A 20229-nucleotide genomic window follows, 5' to 3' on the forward strand; every position below is an offset into this window, starting at 1 on the left:
CCTTCATTCCCTTCTCTCCTCTCCCAAATTTCCCTTTTCCCCCCCAAATTCCCATTTCCCCCCCAAAATTCCCATTTCCCCCCCAAAATTCCCATTTTTCCCCCCAAATTCCCATTTCCCCCCCCAAAATTCCCATTTCCCCCCCAAATTTGCCATTTGCCCCCCCAAAATTTCCATTTCCCCCCCAAATTCCCATTTCCCCCCAAATTCCCATTTTTCCCCCCCCAAATTCCCATTTCCCCCCCAAATTTCCCATTTTTCCCCCCAAAATTCCCATTTTTCCCAGAAAATTCCCATTTTTCCCCCAAAATTCCCATTTTTCCCAGAAAATTCCCATTTTTCCCCCCAAAATTCCCATTTTTCCCAGAAAATTCCCATTTTCCCCCCAAAATTCCCATTTTTCCTCCCAAATTCCCATTTTTCCCCCCAAATTCCCATTTTTCCCTCCCCGTTTTCCAGAATCCCCTCGGGATGAAGCTCCTGCTCCTGCTGCTGCTCCTGCCCGTGGCCTCAGGTGAGACCCCAAAATCCACCCGGGACACCCCAAAATCCACCTGGGAACCCAAAACTCACCCGGGACCTCCCCAAAATCCCCCTGGGACCCCCAAGACCCACCTGGGATCCCCAAAATCCACCTGGGAGACCCCAAAATCCACCCGGGACACCCCAAAATCCACCTGGGAACCCCAAACTCACCTGGGAACCCCAAACTCACCTGAGGAACCCCAAACTCACCTGGAAGCTCCCAAAATTCACCTGGGAACCCAAAACCCCACCTGGGAACCCAAAACCTCACCCGGGACCCCCAAAACCTCACCTGGGACCCCCCAAAACCTCACCTGGGACCCCCCAAAATCCACCTGGGACCCCCCAAAAGCCACCTGGGACCCCCCAAAACTCACCTGGGACCCCTCAAAAGCCACCTGGGACCCCTCAAAACTCACCTGGGACCCCTCAAAAGCCACCTGGGACCCCCTCAAAGTCCACCTGGGAACCCAAAACTCACCTGGGAGCCCCAAAACCTCACCTGGGACCCCCAAAACCTCACCTGGGACCCCCAAAACTCACCTGGGAACCCAAAACCTCACCCGGGACCCCCAAAACCTCACCTGGGGGACCTCAAACCCCACCTGGGACCCCCCAAAACCTCACCTGGGAACCCAAAACTCACCTGGGAGCCCCAAAACCTCACCTGGAAGCTCCCAAAATTCACCTGGGACCCCCAAAACTCACCTGGGAACCCAAAACCCCACCTGGGACCCCCCCAAAACTCACCTGGGACCCCCCAAAACCTCACCTGGGACCCCCCAAAACCTCACCTGGGAGCCCAAAACCTCACCTGGGACCCCCCAAAACCTCACCTGGGAACCCAAAACCTCACCTGGGACCCCCCAAAACCTCACCTGGGACCCCCCAAAACCTCACCTGGGAACCCAAAACCTCACCCGGGACCCCCAAAACCTCACCTGGGACCCCCCAAAACCTCACCTGGGACCCCCCAAAAGCCACCTGGGACCCCCCCAAAACTCACCTGGGACCCCCCAAAATCCACCTGGGACCCCCCAAAACTCACCTGGGACCCCCCAAAAGCCACCTGGGACCCCCCAAAACTCACCTGGGACCCCTCAAAAGCCACCTGGGACCCCCCCCAAATCCACCTGGGAACCCAAAACTCACCTGGGAGCCCCAAAACCTCACCTGGGACCCCCCAAAAGCCACCTGGGACCCCCCAAAAGCCACCTGGGACCCCCCCAAAACCTCACCTGGGAACCCAAAACCCCACCTGGGACCCCTCAAAACTCACCTGGGAACCCAAAACCTCACCCGGGACCCCCAAAACCTCACCTGGGGGACCTCAAACCCCACCTGGGACCCCCAAAACCTCACCTGGGAGACCCCAAAATCCACCTGGGAACCCAAAACTCACCCGGGACCCCCGAAACCTCACCTGGGACCCCCCAAAACCTCACCTGGGACCCCCCAAAACCTCACCTGGGATCCCCAAAACCTCACCTGGGGGACCCCAGAATCCACCCGGGACACCCCAAAATCCACCTGGGAGCCCCAAACTCACCTGAGGAACCCCAAACTCACCTGGAAGCTCCCAAAATTCACCTGGGACCCCCAAAACTCACCTGGGACCCCCCCAAACTCACCTGGGACCCCCCCAAAATCCACCTGGGACCCCCCCCAAAACCTCACCCGGGACACCCAAAATCCACCTGGGAACCCAAAACTCACCCGGGACCTCCCCAAAATCCCCCTGGGACCCCCAAGACCCACCTGGGATCCCCAAAATCCACCTGGGAGGCCCCAAAATCCACCCGGGACACCCCAAAATCCACCTGGGAACCCCAAACTCACCTGAGGAACCCCAAACTCACCTGGAAGCTCCCAAAATTCACCTGGGACCCCCAAAACTCACCTGGGAGCCCCAAAACCTCACCTGGGACCCCCCAAAACCTCACCTGGGACCCCCCAAAATCCACCTGGGATCCCCCAAAACTCACCTGGGACCCCCCAAAAGCCACCTGGGAACCCAAAACTCACCTGGGACCCCCCAAAACTCACCTGGGACACCCCAAAATCCACCTGGGATCCCCAAACTCACCTGGAAGCTCCCAAAATTCACCTGGGACCCCCAAAACTCACCTGGGAACCCAAAACTCACCTGGGAGCCCCAAAACCTCACCTGGGACCCCCCAAAATCCACCTGGGACCCCCCCAAAACCTCACCTGGGAACCCAAAACCCCACCTGGGACCCCCCAAAACTCACCTGGGACACCCCAAAATCCACCTGGGATCCCCAAACTCACCTGGAAGCTCCCAAAATTCACCTGGGACCCCCAAAACTCACCTGGGACCCCCCAAAACTCACCTGGGACCCCCCCAAAATCCACCTGGGACCCCCCAAAACCTCACCTGGGACCCCCCCCAAAACCTCACCCGGGACACCCAAAATCCACCTGGGAACCCAAAACTCACCCGGGACCTCCCCAAAATCCCCCTGGGACCCCCAAGACCCACCTGGGATCCCCAAAATCCACCTGGGAGACCCCAAAATCCACCCGGGACACCCCAAAATCCACCTGGGACCCCCCAAAATCCACCTGGGACCCCCCAAAACCTCACCTGGGACCCCCCAAAAGCCACCTGGGACCCCCAAACCTCACCTGGGAACCCAAAACCCCACCTGGGACCCCCCAAAACTCACCTGGGACCCCCCAAAACCTCACCTGGGAGCCCACCTGGGGGACCCCAGAGGTGCCTCAGCCGCGTGTCCCCCCAGGTGCGCGGGTGCCCAGGTGGGTGCTGGAGGGCCACACCTGTGCCCCGCCCTGGCAGGCCGCGCTCTTCCGGGGGCGCCGCTTCATCTGCGGGGGCACCCTGGTGGCGCCCAGGTGGGTCCTGACCGCCGCCCACTGCCACGCCCCCGGGTACGGCCAGGTAACGGGGTCACCTGGGCACGGGAGGGACCGGCCGGGGTCACCTGGGCACACCTGGGGTCACCTGGGCATGGGAGGGACCGGCTGGGGTCAGCTGGGGTCAGCTGGGGTCACCTGGGCACACCTGGGGTCACCTGGGAACCCTTGGGGTCACCTGGGCACGGGAGGGACCGGCCGGGGTCACCTGGGCACACCTGGGGTCACCTGGGCACGGGAGGGACCGGCTGGGGTCAGCTGGGCACACCTGGGGTCACCTGGGCACGGGAGGGACCGGCTGGGGTCAGCTGGGCACACCTGGGGTCACCTGGGCACAGGAGGGACTGGCTGGGGTCAGCTGGGCACCCCTGGGGTCACCTGGGCACAGGAGGGACTGGCCGGGGTCAGCTGGGGTCAGCTGGGCATGGGAGGGACCGGCTGGGCACCCCTGGGGTCACCTGGGGTCACCTGGGCACAGGAGGGGTCACCTGGGCACAGGAGGGACTGGCCGGGGTCACCTGGGGTCACCTGGGCACCCCTGGGGTCACCTGGGCACGGGAGGGACCGGCTGGGCACCCCTGGGGTCACCTGGGCACCCCTGGGGTCACCTGGGCACGGGAGGGACCAGCTGGGGTCACCTGGGCACAGGAGGGACTGGCTGGGGTCAGCTGGGGTCACCTGGGCACACCTGGGGTCACCTGGGCACCCCTGGGGTCACCTGGGGTCACCTGGGAACCCCTGGGGTCAGCTGGGCACGGGAGGGACCAGCTGGACACCCCTGGGCACACCTGGGGTCACCTGGGGTCACCTGGGCACAGGAGGGACTGGCCGGGGTCAGCTGGGGTCACCTGGGCATGGGAGGGACTGGCTGGGCACGCCTGGGGTCACCTGGGGTCACCTGGGCATGGAAGGGACCAGCTGGGCACATCTGGGCACACCTGGGCACCCCTGGGGCCACCTGGGCACGGGAGGGACTGGCTGGGGTCACCTGGGGTCACCTGGGCACAGGAGGGGTCACCTGGGCATGGGAGGGACTGGCTGGGGTCACCTGGGCACCCCTGGGGTCACCTGGGGTCACCTGGGAATGGGAGGGACCACCTGGGAACCCTTGGGCAACCCTGGGGTCAGCTGGGGTCACCTGGGCTCACCTGGGCATGGGAGGGACCACCTGGGCACACCTGGGCACATCTGGGCACCCCTGGGGTCACCTGGGCACACCTGGGTACACCTGGGGTCACCTGGGCTCACCTGGGCATGGGAGGGACCACCTGGGCACATCTGGGCAACCCTGGGCACACCTGGAGTCACCTGGGCACCCCTGGGGTCACCTGGGCACACCTGGGCATGGCAGGGCTCACCTGGGCACATCTGGGCAACCCTGGGCACACCTGAGGTCACCTGGGCACCCCTGGGGTCACCTGGGGTCACCTGGGTACACCTGGGCTCACCTGGACACAGGAGGGACCATCTGGGCACACCTGAGGGGGGGGAGGGCTCACCTGGGGCTCACCTGGGCACGGGCAACTCACCTGGGCATGGGGAGAGGCTCACCTGGGCACTCGGGAATGGCTCAAGTAGCACCTGGGTACCACCTGGAGTCACCTGGGCACATCTGGGCAACCCTGGGGTCAGCTGGGCACAGGAGGGACCAGCTGGACACCCCTGGGCACCCCTGGGGTCACCTGGGGTCACCTGGGCACACCTGGGCTCACCTGGGCACGGGAGGAACCACCTGGGCACCCCTGGGCACCCCTGGGCACACCTGGGCTCACCTGGGCTCACCTGGGCACGGGAGGGACCACCTGGGCACCCCTGAGCACACCTGGGGTCACCTGGGGTCACCTGGGCACCCCTGAGCACACCTGGGGTCACCTGGGCACCCCTGGGGTCACCTGGGCACACCTGGGCTCACCTGGGCACGGGAGGGACCACCTGGGCACATCTGGGCACACCTGAGGGGAGGGAGGGCTCACAGGGGACTCACCTGGGCATGGGGAGAGTCTCACCTGGGCACTCGGGAATGGCTCAGGTACCACCTGGGCACACCTGGCTACCACCTGGCTACCACCTGGCTACCACCCACCCCTCACCTGACCCCTCTCTCTCCCCACAGCCCCATCAGCGTCCGCCTCGGAGGCCGCGGCCGCCACCAGGTGCGCCCAGGTGAGGCCCCGGCGGGCACAAACGCCGCGGGCGAGGCCTCGCCAGGTGAGGCGGCCGCTCCGGCGGGCGAGGCCGCACCTGTGCCAGGCGAGCAGCGGCGGCGCTCGGTGCGCGTCTTCCGCTTCCCCGGCTACAACGAGACCTCCAAGGACGGCGACCTGATGCTGCTGCGGCTGCAGGTGCCCGCGCACCTGAGCCGCCAGGTGAGCCCCCTGCCGCTGGCACGCACCTGCGCCGTGCCCGGCACCACCTGCCAGATCTCCGGTTGGGGCTCCACCACCAGCCCTGAAGGTGAGGGCAGCTGGGGGGGGGAGGCGGTACCTGGGCACAGGTGAGGTGGGGTTACCTGGGCACAGGTGAGGGTTACCTGAGCAGAGATGAGGTGGGGGTACCTGGGCACAGGTGAGGGCAGCTGGGGGAGGGAGGGGCAGTTACCTGGGCACAGGTGAGGAGGGGGTAGCTGGGCACAGGTGAGGAGGGGTTACCTGGGCACAGGTGAGGAGGGGGTAGCTGGGCACAGGTGAGGAGGGGTTACCTGGGCACAGGTGAGGAGGGGGTAGCTGGGCACAGGTGAGGGCAGCTGGGGGAGGGAGGGGTTACCTGGGCACAGATGATGAGGGGCACCTGGGCACAGGTGAGGAGGGGTTACCTGGGCACAGGTGAGGGCACCTGGGGTACGGGAGGGGTTACCTGGGCACAGGTGACGAGGGGGTAGCTGGGCACAGGTGAGGGCAGCTGGGGGGGGAGGGGCAGTTACCTGGGCACAGGTGAGGGAGGGGTTACGTGGGCACAGGTGAGGGCACCTGGGGTACAGGAGGGGTTACCTGGGCACAGGTGAGGAGGGGGTACCTGGGCACAGGTGAGGAGGGGGTAGCTGGGCACAGGTGAGGGAGGGGTTACGTGGGCACAGGTGAGGGCACCTGGGGTACAGGAGGGGTTACGTGGGCACAGGTGAGGAGGGGGTACCTGGGCACAGGTAAGAGCTCACCTGGGCACAGGTGAGGGCACCTGGGAGCTCCTGGGAATGCCCACAGGTGAGGGCACACCTGGAGCAGGTGAGGGGGGAATTGAGGCGTTACCTGGGCACAGGTGAGAGCTCAGGTCAGCTGTGACCCAGCTGTGACCCCAGAGGTGACCCCAGCTGACCCCAGCTGACCCCAGCTGTGACCCCAGGATGACCCCAGCTGTGACCCAGTTGTGACCCCAGCTGTGACCCCAGGAGTGACCCCAGCTGTGACCCCCGATATGACCCCAGCTGACCCCAGCTATGACCCCAGCTGACCTCAGCTGTGACCCCAGCTGACCCCAGCTGACCCCAGCTGACCCCAGCTGTGACCCCAGCTGTGACCCCAGCTGACCCCAGCTGACCCCAGCTGTGACCCCAGCTGTGACCCCAGCTGACCCCAGCTGACCCCCGGTGTGACCCCAGCTGTGACCCCAGCTCTGACCCCAGCTGACCCCAGCTGACCCCAGCTGTGACCCCAGCTGTGACCCCAGCTCTGACCCCAGCTGACCCCAGCTGACCCCAGCTGTGACCCCAGCTGACCCCAGCTGACCCCCGGTGTGACCCCAGCTGTGACCCCAGCTGACCCCCGGTGTGACCCCAGCTGTGACCCCAGCTGTGACCCCAGCTGTGACCCCAGCTGACCCCAGCTGTGACCCCAGCTGTGACCCCAGCTGACCCCAGCTGACCCCCGGTGTGACCCCTGCTGACCCCAGCTGACCCCAACTGTGACCCCAGCTGACCCCAGCTGTGACCCCAGCTGTGACCCCAGCTATGACCCCAGCTGACCCCAGCTGACCCCAGCTGACCCCAACTGTGACCCCAGCTGACCCCCGGTGTGACCCCAGCTGTGACCCCAGCTGACCCCAGCTGTGACCCCAACTGTGACCCCAGCTGACCCCAGCTGTGACCCCAGCTGTGACCCCAGCTGTGACCCCAGAGGTGACCCCAGAGATGACCCCAGCTGTGACCCCAGCTGACCCCAGCTGACCCCAGCTGACCCCAGCTGTGACCCCAGCTGTGACCCCAGTTGACCCCAGCTGACCCCAGCTGTGACCCCAGCTGACCCCAGCTGTGACCCCAGCTATGACCCCAGCTGACCCCAGCTGACCCCAGCTATGACCCCAGCTGACCCCAGCTGTGACCCCAGTTGACCCCAGCTGACCCCAGCTATGACCCCAGCTGACCCCAGCTGACCCCAGCTGTGACCCCAGCTGTGACCCCAGCTGACCCCAACTGTGACCCCAGCTGACCCCAGCTGACCCCAGCTATGACCCCAGCTGACCCCAGCTGTGACCCCAGCTGACCCCAGCTATGACCCCAGCTGACCCCAGCTGTGACCCCAGCTGTGACCCCAGCTGTGACCCCAGCTGTGACCCCAGCTGACCCCAGCTGTGACCCCAGGATGACCCCAGCTGTGACCCCAGCTGTGACCCCAGCTGACCCCAGCTGACCCCAGCTGTGACCCCAGCTGACCCCAGCTGTGACCCCAGGATGACCCCAGCTGTGACCCCAGCTGACCCCAGCTGTGACCCCAGGATGACCCCAGCTGACCCCAGCTGTGACCCAGCTGTGACCCCAGCTGACCCCAGCTATGACCCCAGCTGTGACCCCAGCTGTGACCCCAGCTGACCCCAGCTGTGCTTTCAGTCACCTTCCCCAAGGACCTGCACTGCAGCCAGGTGACCATCGTCCCCGAGCTCACCTGTCGCCGCATCTACCCCGACTCCATCACGCCCAACATGGTCTGTGCCGGGGAGCCCCGGAGCCGCGCCGACACCTGCCAGGTGAGGCCGCCATTTCGGGCCCATTCGAGGCCGTTCGTGGCGATTTCACCTCCAATTTGGGTTGGTTTCGGCCCAATCGGGGTTGATTCGGAGTCGGTTTGGGTCCCTTGGGTGATTCGGAACCATTTCGGGGTCGTTGGAGGCCCTTTTGGGGTGATTCGAGGTATTTCGGGGGGATTCGGAGGCGATTTTCGGGCGCTTTGGGGCGATTTGTGCCGATCCTGGGTCAATTCGGTTCGGGGGTGATTTCAGGGTGGTTTTGCTCAATTCTTGCCACGATTTCGCTGAAATTTTCGCTGTTTCGGGGGAAAATTTTGCCCCAAGTTTTGGGGTCCTCCCCCTGACCAGCCAACCCCCCCCCCCCCCCCCCCCGATTTTGTCCCCTCAGGGCGACTCCGGGGGGCCCCTGATGTGCAACGGGCGCCTCCAGGGCATCACCTCGTGGGGGCCGGGGGTGTGCGGGGACCCCCGGAAACCCGGGGTCTACGTCAACCTCTGCCGCTACGGCCGCTGGCTGCAGGACACCATGGCCCAGAACTGACCCCCAACATGGCCACGGCCACCCCCAAACCCCCCCAGAGCCCACGAGCCCCAAAATCCCCAAAGCTGCACCCCAAAATCCCCAAGAATCCACCCCGAAAATCCCCCCAAATCCAGCCCGAAATTCAAAAAGATCCACCCCAAAAATCCCCAAAATCCCCAAGAATCCACCCCGAAAATGCCCCCAAATCCAGCCTGAAAGTCAAAAAGATCCACCGCAAAAATCCACAAAATTGCACCCCAAAATCCCCAAGAATCCACCCCGAAAATCCCCCCAAATCCAGCCCGAAATTCAAAAAGATCCACCCCAAAAATCCCCAAAATTGCACCCCAAAATCCCCAAGAATCCACCCCAAAAATTCCCCCAAATCCAGCCTGAAATTCACAAAGATCCACCCCAAAAATCCCCCAAAATCCAGCCTGAAAATCCCAAAAAAGATCCGCCCCAAAAATCCCCCCAAATCCAGCCCGAAATTCAAAAAGATCCACCCCAAAAATCCACAAAATTGCACCCCAAAATCCCCAAGAATCCACCCCAAAAATCCCCAAAATTGTACCCCAAAATCCCCAAGAATCCACCCCAAAAATCCCCCAAAATCCAGCCCGAAATTCAAAAAATCCACCCCAAAATCCAGCCTGAAATTCAGAAAGATCCACCCCAAAAAATCACCCCAAATCCAGCCCGAAATTCAAAAATATCCACCCCAAAAATCCACAAAATTGCACCCCAAAATCCCCCAAAATCCACCCCAAAAGTCCCCCCAAATCCAGCCCGAAATTCAAAAAAATCCACCCCAAAAATCCCCAAAATCCCCAAGAATCCACCCCGAAAATCCCCCCAAATCCAGCCCGAAATTCACAAAGATCCACCCCAAAAAATCACCCCAAATCCAGCCTGAAATTCAGAAAGATCCACTCCAAAAATCCCCCAAAATCCAGCCCGAAATTCAAAAAGATCCACCCCAAAAATCCCCAAAATCCAGCTGGAAATTCAAAAAAATCCACCCCAAAAATCCCCCCAAATCCAGCCCGAAATTCAAAAAAATCCACCCCAAAAATCCCCCAAAATCCACCCCAAAAAATCCCCCCAAATCCAGCCCGAAATTCAAAAAGATCCACCCCAAAAATCCACAAAATTGCACCCCAAAATCCCCAAGAATCCACCCCAAAAATCCCCAAAATTGTACCCCAAAATCCCCAAGAATCCACCCCAAAAATCCCCCAAAATCCAGCCCGAAATTCAAAAAATCCACCCCAAAATCCAGCCTGAAATTCAGAAAGATCCACCCCAAAAAATCACCCCAAATCCAGCCCGAAATTCAAAAATATCCACCCCAAAAATCCACAAAATTGCACCCCAAAATCCCCCAAAATCCACCCCAAAAGTCCCCCCAAATCCAGCCCGAAATTCAAAAAAATCCACCCCAAAAATCCCCAAAAACTCACTCCAAAAATCCCAAAAATTTACCCCAAATCCCTGGTCACAGCCCCACAATCCCCAAAAATCCACCCCAAAAAATCCCGGTGTCTGGGATGCCAAAATCCCAGAAATCCACCCAAAAAATCCCAAAAAAATCTCACTCTAAAAATTCACCCCCAAATCCCCCAAAATCCACGCAAAAATTAAAAAAAAACACCCCAAAAATCCCAAAAATCCACCCCAAAAATTCCCCAAAATCCAGCCCAAAAAATCCCCAAAAATCCCAAAAGCTCACACGAAAATCCCAAAAATCCAGCCCCAAAAATCAAAAAAATCCACCCCAAAAATTCCCCAAAATCCCCCCCAAAAAATCCCAAAAATTCCACACAAAAAATCCCAAAAAATCCCTCCCCAAATAATCCCAAAACTCTGCCCAAAAAATCCCAAAAATCCAGCCCCAAAAATCAAAAAAATCCACCCCAAAAATCCCAAAAATCCACCCCAAAAAATCCCAAAAATTCCACCCAAATAATCCCAAAAATCTGCCCAAAAAATCCCAAAAATCCAGCCCCAAAAATCAAAAAAATCCACCCCAAAAATCCCAAAAATCCACCCCAAAAAATCCCAAAAATTCCACCCAAATAATCCCAAAAATCTGCCCAAAAAATCCCAAAAATCCAGCCCCAAAAATCAAAAAAATCCACCCCAAAAATCCCAAAAATCCACCCCAAAAAATCCCAAAAATTCCACCCAAAAAATCCCAAAAATCCGCCCAAAAAATCCCAAAAATTCCACCCAAAAAATCCCAACATTTCCACACAAAAAATCCCAAAAATCCGCCCAAAAAATCTCAAAAATCCTGCCCAAAAAATCCCAAAAATCCACCCCAAAAAATCCCGAAATTTCCACCCACAAAATCCCAAAAATTCCGCCCAAAAAATCCCAAAAATCCACTCAAAAAAACCCCAAAATTTCCACACAAAAAATCCCAAAAATCCAACCCAAAAATCCACCTCAAAAAATCCCAGTCACAGCCCAAAAAAATTCCCCAAAATCTGCCCCAAAAACCCCAAAATTTCCACCCCAAAAATCCAAAAAATTCCACACAAAAAATCCCAAATAATCCAGCCCAAAAAATCCCAAAATTTCCACCCAAAAAATGCCCAAAATCCACCTCAAAAAATCCCAAAAGTCCACCCCAAAAAATCCCAAAAATTCCACACAAAGAATCCCAAAAATTCCACCCCAAAAAATCCCAAAAATCCACCCCAAAAATCCCAACATTTCCACCCAAAAAATCCCAGTCACGGCCAAAAAAATTCCCAAAAATCCCTCCCCAAAATTTCCACCTGAAAAATCCCAAAATTTCCACCCACGAAATCCCAAAATTTCCACCCACGAAATCCCAAAAATTCCACCCAAAAAAATCCCAAAATTCCACCTCAAAAAAATCCCAAAAATCCACACGAAAAATCCCAAAAATTCCACACAAAAAATCCCAAATAATCCACCCCAAAAATCCACCCCAAAAATCCCAACATTTCCACCCAAAAAATCCCAAAAATCCACTCAAAAAAATCCCAAAAATTCCACCCAAAAAATCCCAAAAATCCGCCCCCAAAATCCCAAAAATCCACCTCAAAAAATCCCAAAAATCTGCCCAAAAAATCCCAAAAATTCCACCCCAAAAATTCTGGCCACGCCCCCCCTGAAGCCAAGGCCACGCCCCCCCAGCCCTGGCCCCGCCCCCTCAGCCTCTGGCCACCCCCCCCAGACCTGGCCACGCCCCCTCCGCCTCTGGCCACGCCCCCAGCCCCGCATCTCGAGCTCTGTTCACGCCCCCTCCGCCTCTGGCCCCGCCCCCTCTTGGCCACGCCTCATCAGCCTCTGGCCCCGCCCCCTCAGCCTCTGGCCCCGCCCCCAGCCCCGCCCCTCTCCCCTCGGGCTCCGCCCCCCGGCGCCGGCGTTGGGGGGTCCCTGGGTGGGGGAGGGGCGGGGGAGGGGCTCAATAAAGGGGTTCGGAGGCGGAGTCGGCTCTGTGGTGTGGAGTGGGGGAGGGGCGGCACCAAAGTGACCACAAGGTGACCACAAGGTGACCACAGAGTGACCTCAAAGTGACCGTAAAGTGACCACAAGGTGACCTCAAAGTGACCTCAAAGTGACCACAAGGTGACCAGAATGGGACATCAAGGTGACCCCAAAGTGACCACGAGGTGACCACGAGGTGACCACAAGGTGACCAGAATGGGACATCGAGGTGACCACAAAGTGACCATGAAGTGACCGCAAGGTGACCACGAAGTGACCACAAGGTGACCACAGTGACCGCAAGGTGACCACAAGGAAAGCAGAATGTGACATCAAGGTGACCATAAGGTAACCAGAATGGGACATCAAGGTGACCACAAAGTGACCACAAGGTGACCACAAGGTGACCACAGAGTGACCTCAAAGTGACCATAAAGTGACCTCAAAGTGACCTCAAAGTGACCACAAGGTGACCAGAATGGGACATCAAGGTGATCACAAGGTGACCAGAATGGGACATCAAGGTGACCACAAGGTGACCACAAGGTGACCAGAATGGGACATCAAGGTGACCACAAAGTGACCACAAGGTGACCAGAAGGTGACCATAGGGTAACCAGAATGGGACATCAAAGTGACCACAAAGTGACCACAAGGTGACCACAAGGTGACCACAGAGTGACCTCAAAGTGACCACAAGGTGACCAGAATGGGACATCGAGGTGACCCCAAAGTGACCACAAGGTGACCACAAGGTGACCAGAATGGGACATCGAGGTGACCACAAAGTGACCACGAGGTGACCACAAGGTGACCACAAGGTGACCACAAAGTGACCTCAAAGTGACCATAAAGTGACCTCAAAGTGACCTCAAAGTGACCACAAGGTGACCAGAATGGGACATCAAGGTGATCACAAGGTGACCAGAATGGGACATCAAGGTGACCACAAAGTGACCACAAGGTGACCAGAAGGTGACCATAAAGTAACCAGAATGGGACATCAAAGTGACCACAAAGTGACCACAAGGTGACCACAAGGTGACCACAAAGTGACCTCAAAGTGACCATAAAGTGACCTCAAAGTGACCTCAAAGTGACCACAAGGTGACCAGAATGGGACATCAAGGTGACCCCAAAGTGACCACGAGGTGACCACAAGGTGACCACAAGGTGACCACAAAGTGACCTCAAAGTGACCATAAAGTGACCACAAGGTAACCAGAATGGGACATCAAAGTGACCACAAGGTGACCAGAATGGGACATCAAGGTGACCACAAAGTGACCACAAGGTGACCGCAAGGTGACCGCAAGGTAACCAGAATGGGACATCAAGGTGACCACAAGGTGACCACAAGGTGACCACAAGGTGACCAGAATGGGACATCAAGGTGACCCCAAAGTGACCACAAGGTGACCACAAGGTGACCACAAGGTGACCGCAGTGACCACAAGGAAACCAGAATGTGACCTCAAGGTGACCACAAAGTGACTACAAAGTAACCTCAAAGTGACCACAAGGTGACCTCAAAGTGACCACAAGGTGACATCAAAGTGACATCAAGGTGACCCCAAAGTGACCACAAACGGGTCCCCAAAGTGACCACAAAGTGTCCTCAAAGTGACCACAAAGTGACCACAAAGTAACCTGAGTGACCACAAAGTGACCTCAAAGTGGCCACAAAGTGACCAGAATGTGACCTCAAAGTGACCACAAAGTAATCTCAGAGTGACCACAAGGTGACCACAAAGTGAACCCAAGGTGACCTCAAAGTGACCCCAAAGTGACCACAAGGTGACCCCAAACTGACCACAAGGTGACCCACCCACCACTGTTGAGGTTGACCATGCTTGACCCCTCCACAGATGACCCTTGACCCCACCATGGGTTGACCAACAGTTGACCACTGACCACGGCTTGACCTCTTGACCCCACCATCTGTTGACCCAATGACCTCTCCATGGCTTGACCATTACTGACCCTTGACCCCACCATGGCTTGACCAAGGCTTGGCCTCTTGACCTTCCATGGGTTGACCCAATGACCCCTCCATGAGTTGACCAAGGGTTGACCACTGACCATTGGTTGACCCAATGACCCCTCCATAAGTTGACCAAGGGTTGACCACTGACCAAGGGTTGACCACTGACCAGGGGTTGACCCCTTGACCCCATCACGGCTGACCTCAAGCCCACCATAGGTTGACCAATTGACCATGAGGTGACCCAATGACCCCACCATGGCTTGACCAAGGGTTGACCACTGACCATTGGTTGACCCAATGACCCCTCCATGAGTTGACCAAGGGTTGACCCCTTGACCCCATCACGGCTGACCTCAAGCCCACCACAGGTTGACCAATTGACCATGAGGTGACCCAATGACCCCACCATGAGTTGACCAAGGGTTGACCACTGACCAAGGGTTGACCACTGACCAAGGGTTGACCCAATGACCCCGCCATGAGTTGACCAAAGGTTGACCACTGACCAAGGGTTGACCACTGACCATTGCTTGACCACTGACCATGGGTTGACCACTGACCATTGGTTGACCCAATGACCCCTCCATGAGTTGACCAAGGGTTGACCACTGACCAAGGGTTGACCACTGGCCATGGATTGACCACTGACCATTGGTTGACCCAATGACCCCGCCATGAGTTGACCAAAGGTTGATCACTGACCAAGGCTTGACCACTGACCATGGCTTGACCACTGACCAAGGGTTGACCCCTTGACCCCATCACGGCTGACCTCAAGCCCACCACAGGTTGACCAACTGACCATGAGGTGACCCAATGACCCCACCATGGCTTGACCTGCTGACCCCTCCATTGGTTGACCCTTGACCCCCCCATGGCTTGAGCATGAGTTGACCTCTTGACCTTTGGACCCCACCGTGCTGTGCCCATGTCCCCGCAGTGCCACCAGCCCCCGGTGCCACCCAGTGCCACCCCCAGTGCCACCACCAGTGCCACCCCCAGTGCCACCACCAATGTCACCCCCAGTGCCACCCAGTGCCACCCCCAGTGTCACCCAGTGTCACCACCAGTGCCACCGCCAGTGCCACCCCCAGTGTCATCCAGTGCCACCACCAGTGCCACCACCAATGTCACCCCCAGTGTCATCCAGTGCCACCCCAGTGCCACCGCCAGTGCCACCACCAATGTCACCCCCAGTGTCACCCAGTGCCACCCCAGTGCCACCGCCAGTGCCACCACCAATGTCACCCCCAGTGCCACCCAGTGCCACCCCCAGTGCCACCACCAATGTCACCCCCAGTGCCACCCAGTGCCACCCCCAGTGCCACCACCAGTGCCACCACCAATGTCACCCCCAGTGACACCCAGTGCCACTCCCGGTGCCACCACCAGTGCCACCACCAATGTCACCCCCAGTGCCACCCAGTGCCACCCCCAGTGCCACCACCAATGTCACCCCCAGTGCCACCCCAGTGCCACCCCCAGTGTCACCCAGTGTCACCCCCAGTGCCACCACCAGTGTCACCCCCAGTGTCATCCAGTGCCACCCCAGTGCCACCGCCAGTGCCACCACCAGTGCCACCCAGTGCCACCCCCAGTGCCACCACCAATGTCACCCCCAGTGCCACCCAGTGCCACCACCAGTGTCACCCCCAGTGTCATCCAGTGCCACCCCAGTGCCACCGCCAGTGCCACCACCAATGTCACCCCCAGTGTCACCCAGTGCCACCCCAGTGCCACCACCAATGTCACCCCCAGTGTCACCCAGTGTCACCCCCACAGCCACCCCCAGTGCCACCCATTGTCACCCGGTGCCACCCCCACTGTCACCCAGTGTCACCCAGTGCCACTCCTGCTGCCACCCTGAGCCACTGCCACCCACCCCCAGTGCCACCCATTGTCACCCAGAGCCATCCAGTGCCACCCTTGGCCATTGCCACCCACCCCCAGTGCCCTCCCAGTGCCACCCCAGTGCCACCCCCAGTGTCACCCAGTGTCACCCAGTGTCACCCCCAGTGTCACCCCCAGTGCCACCCAGTGCCCTCCAAGTGCCACCCCCAGTGCCACCCAGTGTCACCCCCAGTGTAACCCCCGTTGCCACCCAGTGTCACCCAATATCACCCCCAGTGCCACCCCCAGTGTAACCCCCAGTGCCACCCAGTGCCCTCCCAGTGCCACCCCCAGTGCCACCCCCAGTGTCACCCAGTGCCACCCCCAGTGCCACCCGGTGCCCTCCAAGTGCCACCCCCAGCGCCACCCAGTGTCACCCAGTGCCACCCCCAGTGTCACCCCCAGTGTCACCCCACCAGTGCCACCCACAGTGCCACCCCCAGTGTCACCCAGTGTCACCCAGTGCCACCCACAGTGCCACCCACAGTGCCACCCAGTGTCACCCAGTGTCACCCAGTGCCACCCACAGTGCCACCCCCAGTGTCACCCAGTGTCACCCAGTGCCACCCACAGTGCCACCCACAGTGCCACCCAGTGTCACCCAGTGTCACCCAGTGCCACCCACAGTGCCACCCACAGTGCCACCCAGTGTCACCCAGTGTCACCCAGTGCCACCCACAGTGCCACCCCCAGTGTCACCCCCAGTGTCACCCAGTGCCACCCACAGTGCCACCCACAGTGCCACCCAGTGCCACTCAGTGCCACCCCCGGTGCCACCCCCAGTGTCACCCTGCATCACTGCCACCCCCCCAGTGCCACCCAGTGTCACCCAGTGCCACTCCCAGTGCCACCCTGAGCCACTGCCACCCACCCCCAGTGCCACCCAGGGGCACACAGGGCTGCCCAGAGCCATCCCCCAGTGTCACCCCCAGTGTCACCCCCAGTGTCACCCTTGGCCACTGCCACCCCGCCAGTGCCACCCCAGTGCCACCCAGTGCCACCCCCAGTGCCACCCCCAGTGCCACCCAGTGTCCCCTGAGTGTCACCCGTGTCCCCTGAGCCACCCCGGGCCACTGCGACCCCCACCAGTGCCACCCCCAGTATCCCCAGTGTCCCCTGTGCCAGCACCTCCACACCCTCCCCAGTGTCACCAGTGCCACCTGAGTCACCCAGAGCCACCCCCGGTGTCACCCTGGCACCCCCCGTGCGTCACCCGCGCCACCCCCGCCTTGTCGCCTGTGTCACCTCCGGTGTCAGCGCGGGGACAGCGCGGGAGGGGAGGGGACAGGGCGGGGGCGGCCCCGGAGGTGACACTGGGTGACACTGGGTGACACTGGGTGACACTGGGTGGGGGAGGGGTCATTAGCGCGGGCGGCGACACCGGCGGGACCGGTCGGGCCCCGCCCCCCCCCCCGGGCGGTGTCGCTGTGGCCGGTCCTGGGGGGGGGGGAGGGGGGTTTGGGGACCTGGGGGGTCCCCGAGTGTCACCCCCGGGTCCCCTGGTGTCCCCTCGAGTGTCCCCAGTGTCCCCCCAGTGTCCCCAGTGTCCCCTCATGGTTCCCAGAGTCCCCCAGTGTCCCCCAGTGTCCCCCCAGTGTCCCCAGTGTCCCCCAGTGCCCCCTCACGGTCCCCAGTGTCCCCTCATGGTCTCTGTGTCCCCTCGTGTCCCCCCATCGTCCCCAGTGTCCCCCAGTGTCCCCCAGTGTCCCCAGTGTCCCCTCGAGTGTCCCCGAGTGTCCCTTTGTGGTCCCCCAGTGTCCCCTCCCGTGTCCCCCCAGTGTCCCCAGTGTCCCCCAGTGTCCCCCAGTGTCCCCGAGTGTCCCCAGTGTCCCCAGTGTCCCCAATGTCCCCAGTGTCCCCTCACGGTCCCCAGTGTCCCCAGTGTCCCCAGTGTCCCCGAGTGTCCCTGAGTGTCCCCAGTGTCCCCAATGTCCCCAGTGTCCCCTCACGGTCCCCAGTGTCCCCAGTGTCCCCCAGTGTCCCTGAGTGTCCCCAGTGTCCCCCAGTGCCCCCTCACGGTCCCCAGTGTCCCCTCATGGTCTCTGTGTCCCCTCGTGTCCCCCCATCGTCCCCAGTGTCCCCTCACGGTCCCCTCACGGTCCCCAGTGTCCCCAGTGTCCCCAGTGTCTCCTCGAGTGTCCCCAGTGTCCCCCCAGTGTCCCCCCAGTGTCCCCAGTGTCCCCAGTGTCCCCCAGTGTCCCCCAGTGCCCCCTCACGGTCCCCAGTGTCCCCTCATGGTCTCTGTGTCCCCTCGTGTCCCCCCATCGTCCCCAGTGTCCCCAGTGTCCCCCAGTGTCCCCCAGTGTCCCCAGTGTCCCCTCGAGTGTCCCCGAGTGTCCCTTTGTGGTCCCCCAGTGTCCCCTCCAGGTGTCCCCCCATGGTCCCCGGTGTCCCCCAGTGTCCCCCAGTGTCCCCAGTGTCCCCAGTGTCCCTGAGTGTCCCCAGTGTCCCCAGTGTCCTCCCAAGTGTCCCCTCGTGTCCCCTCGTGGTCCCCAGTGTCTCCTCGAGTGTCCCCAGTGTCCCTCCAGGTGTCCCCCCGTGTCCCCTCGAGTGTCCCCTCGTGTCCCTTTGTGGTCGGCCAGTGTTCCTCAGTGTCCCCCCAGTGTCCCCAGTGTCCCCAGTGTCCCCAGTGTCCCCCAGTGTCCCCGAGTGTCCCTGAGTGTCCCCAGTGTCCCCAATGTCCCCAGTGTCCCCTCATGGTCCCCAGTGTCCCCAGTGTCCCCCAGTGTCTCCTCGAGTGTCCCCAGTGTCCCTCCAGGTGTCCCCCCGTGTCCCCTCCAGTGTCCCCTCGTGTCCCTTTGTAGTCCCCCAGTGTCCCTCAGTGCCCCCCGTGGTCCCCAGTGTCCCCCCAGTGTCCCTGAGTGTCCCCAGTGTCCCTCAGTGTCCCCAGTGTCCCCTCATGGTCCCCAGTGTCCCCAGTGTCCCCCAGTGTCCCTCCAGATGTCCCCAGTGTCCTCCCAAGTGTCCCCTCGTGTCCCCTCGTGGTCCCCAGTGTCTCCTCGAGTGTCCCCAGTGTCCCTCCAGGTGTCCCCCCGTGTCCCCTCCAGTGTCCCCTCGTGTCCCTTTGTGGTCCCCCAGTGTCCCCCCAGTGTCCCCCAGTGTCCCCTCACGGTCCCCAGTGTCCCCAGTGTTCCCTCATGGTCCCCAGTGTCCCCCAGTGTCCCCAGTGTCCCCAGTGTCCCCTCATGGTTCCCAGTGTCCCCAGTGTCCCCCCAGTGTCCCCCCAGTGTCCCCAGTGTCCCCCAGTTGTCCCCTCACGCTCCCCAGTGTCCCCGAGTGTCCCCTCATGGTCCCCAGTGTCCCCAGTGTCCCCAGTGTCCCCAGTGTCCCCTCATGGTCCCCAGTGTCCCCAGTGTCCCCTCACGGTCCCCAGTGTCCCCAGTGTCCCCCAGTGTCCCTCCAGATGTCCCCAGTGTCCTCCCAAGTGTCCCCCAGTGTCCCCTCCAGGTGTCCCCAGTGTCCCCTCACGGTCCCCAGTGTCCCCTCCAGGTGTCCCCAGTGTCCCCTCATGGTCCCCGAGTGTCCCTGAGTGTCCCCAGCGTCCCCCAGTATCCCTGAGTGTCTCCAGTATCCCCTCGAGTGTCCCCAGTGTCCCTCCAGGTGTCCCCAGTATCCCCCAGTGTCCCCCTCACTCCCCCGTGTCCCCTCGAGTGTCCCCCGTGTCCCCTCGAGTGTCCCCTCGTGTCCCTTTGTGGTCCCCCACTGTCCCCTCCCGTGTCCCTCCAGGTGTCCCCTCGTGGTCCCCCAGTGTCCCCTCATATTCCCTGGTGTCCCCGAGTGTCCCCTCGAGTGTCCCGAGTGTCCCTCCAGGTGTCCCCTCACGGTCCCCAGTGTCCCCAGTGTCCCCAGTGTCCCCTTCATGGTCCCTGTCTCCTCTCGTGTCCCTCATGACCTCCCCATGTCCCCACCTGTGTCCCCTCAGGTGTCCCCTGGTCACCCCCCTGTGTCACCGGTGTCCCTTCAAGTGTCCTCCTGTCCCCTCATTGTC

General features: G+C 60.6%; 1 protein-coding gene across 1 annotated transcript; it reads left to right on the forward strand.

The window, feature by feature from the left end:
- Window positions 1-471: 471 nt before the first annotated feature.
- LOC309584007 (kallikrein-14-like) lies at window positions 472-8917 on the forward strand (the record flags this gene model as incomplete). The annotated part of the gene is made up of 6 exons (XM_082299898.1): window positions 472-514; window positions 3291-3438; window positions 5537-5586; window positions 5674-5877; window positions 8240-8376; window positions 8765-8917. 6 exons carry the CDS (start codon window positions 472-474, stop codon window positions 8915-8917), a joined length of 735 nt encoding a protein of 244 aa, XP_082156024.1.
- Window positions 8918-20229: the final 11312 nt, after the last annotated feature.

The sequence above is a fragment of the Coloeus monedula genome, assembly GCF_965178545.1.
Source record: "Coloeus monedula genome assembly, chromosome: 35".
In the NCBI taxonomy this organism is placed as follows: Eukaryota; Metazoa; Chordata; class Aves; order Passeriformes; family Corvidae; genus Coloeus; species Coloeus monedula.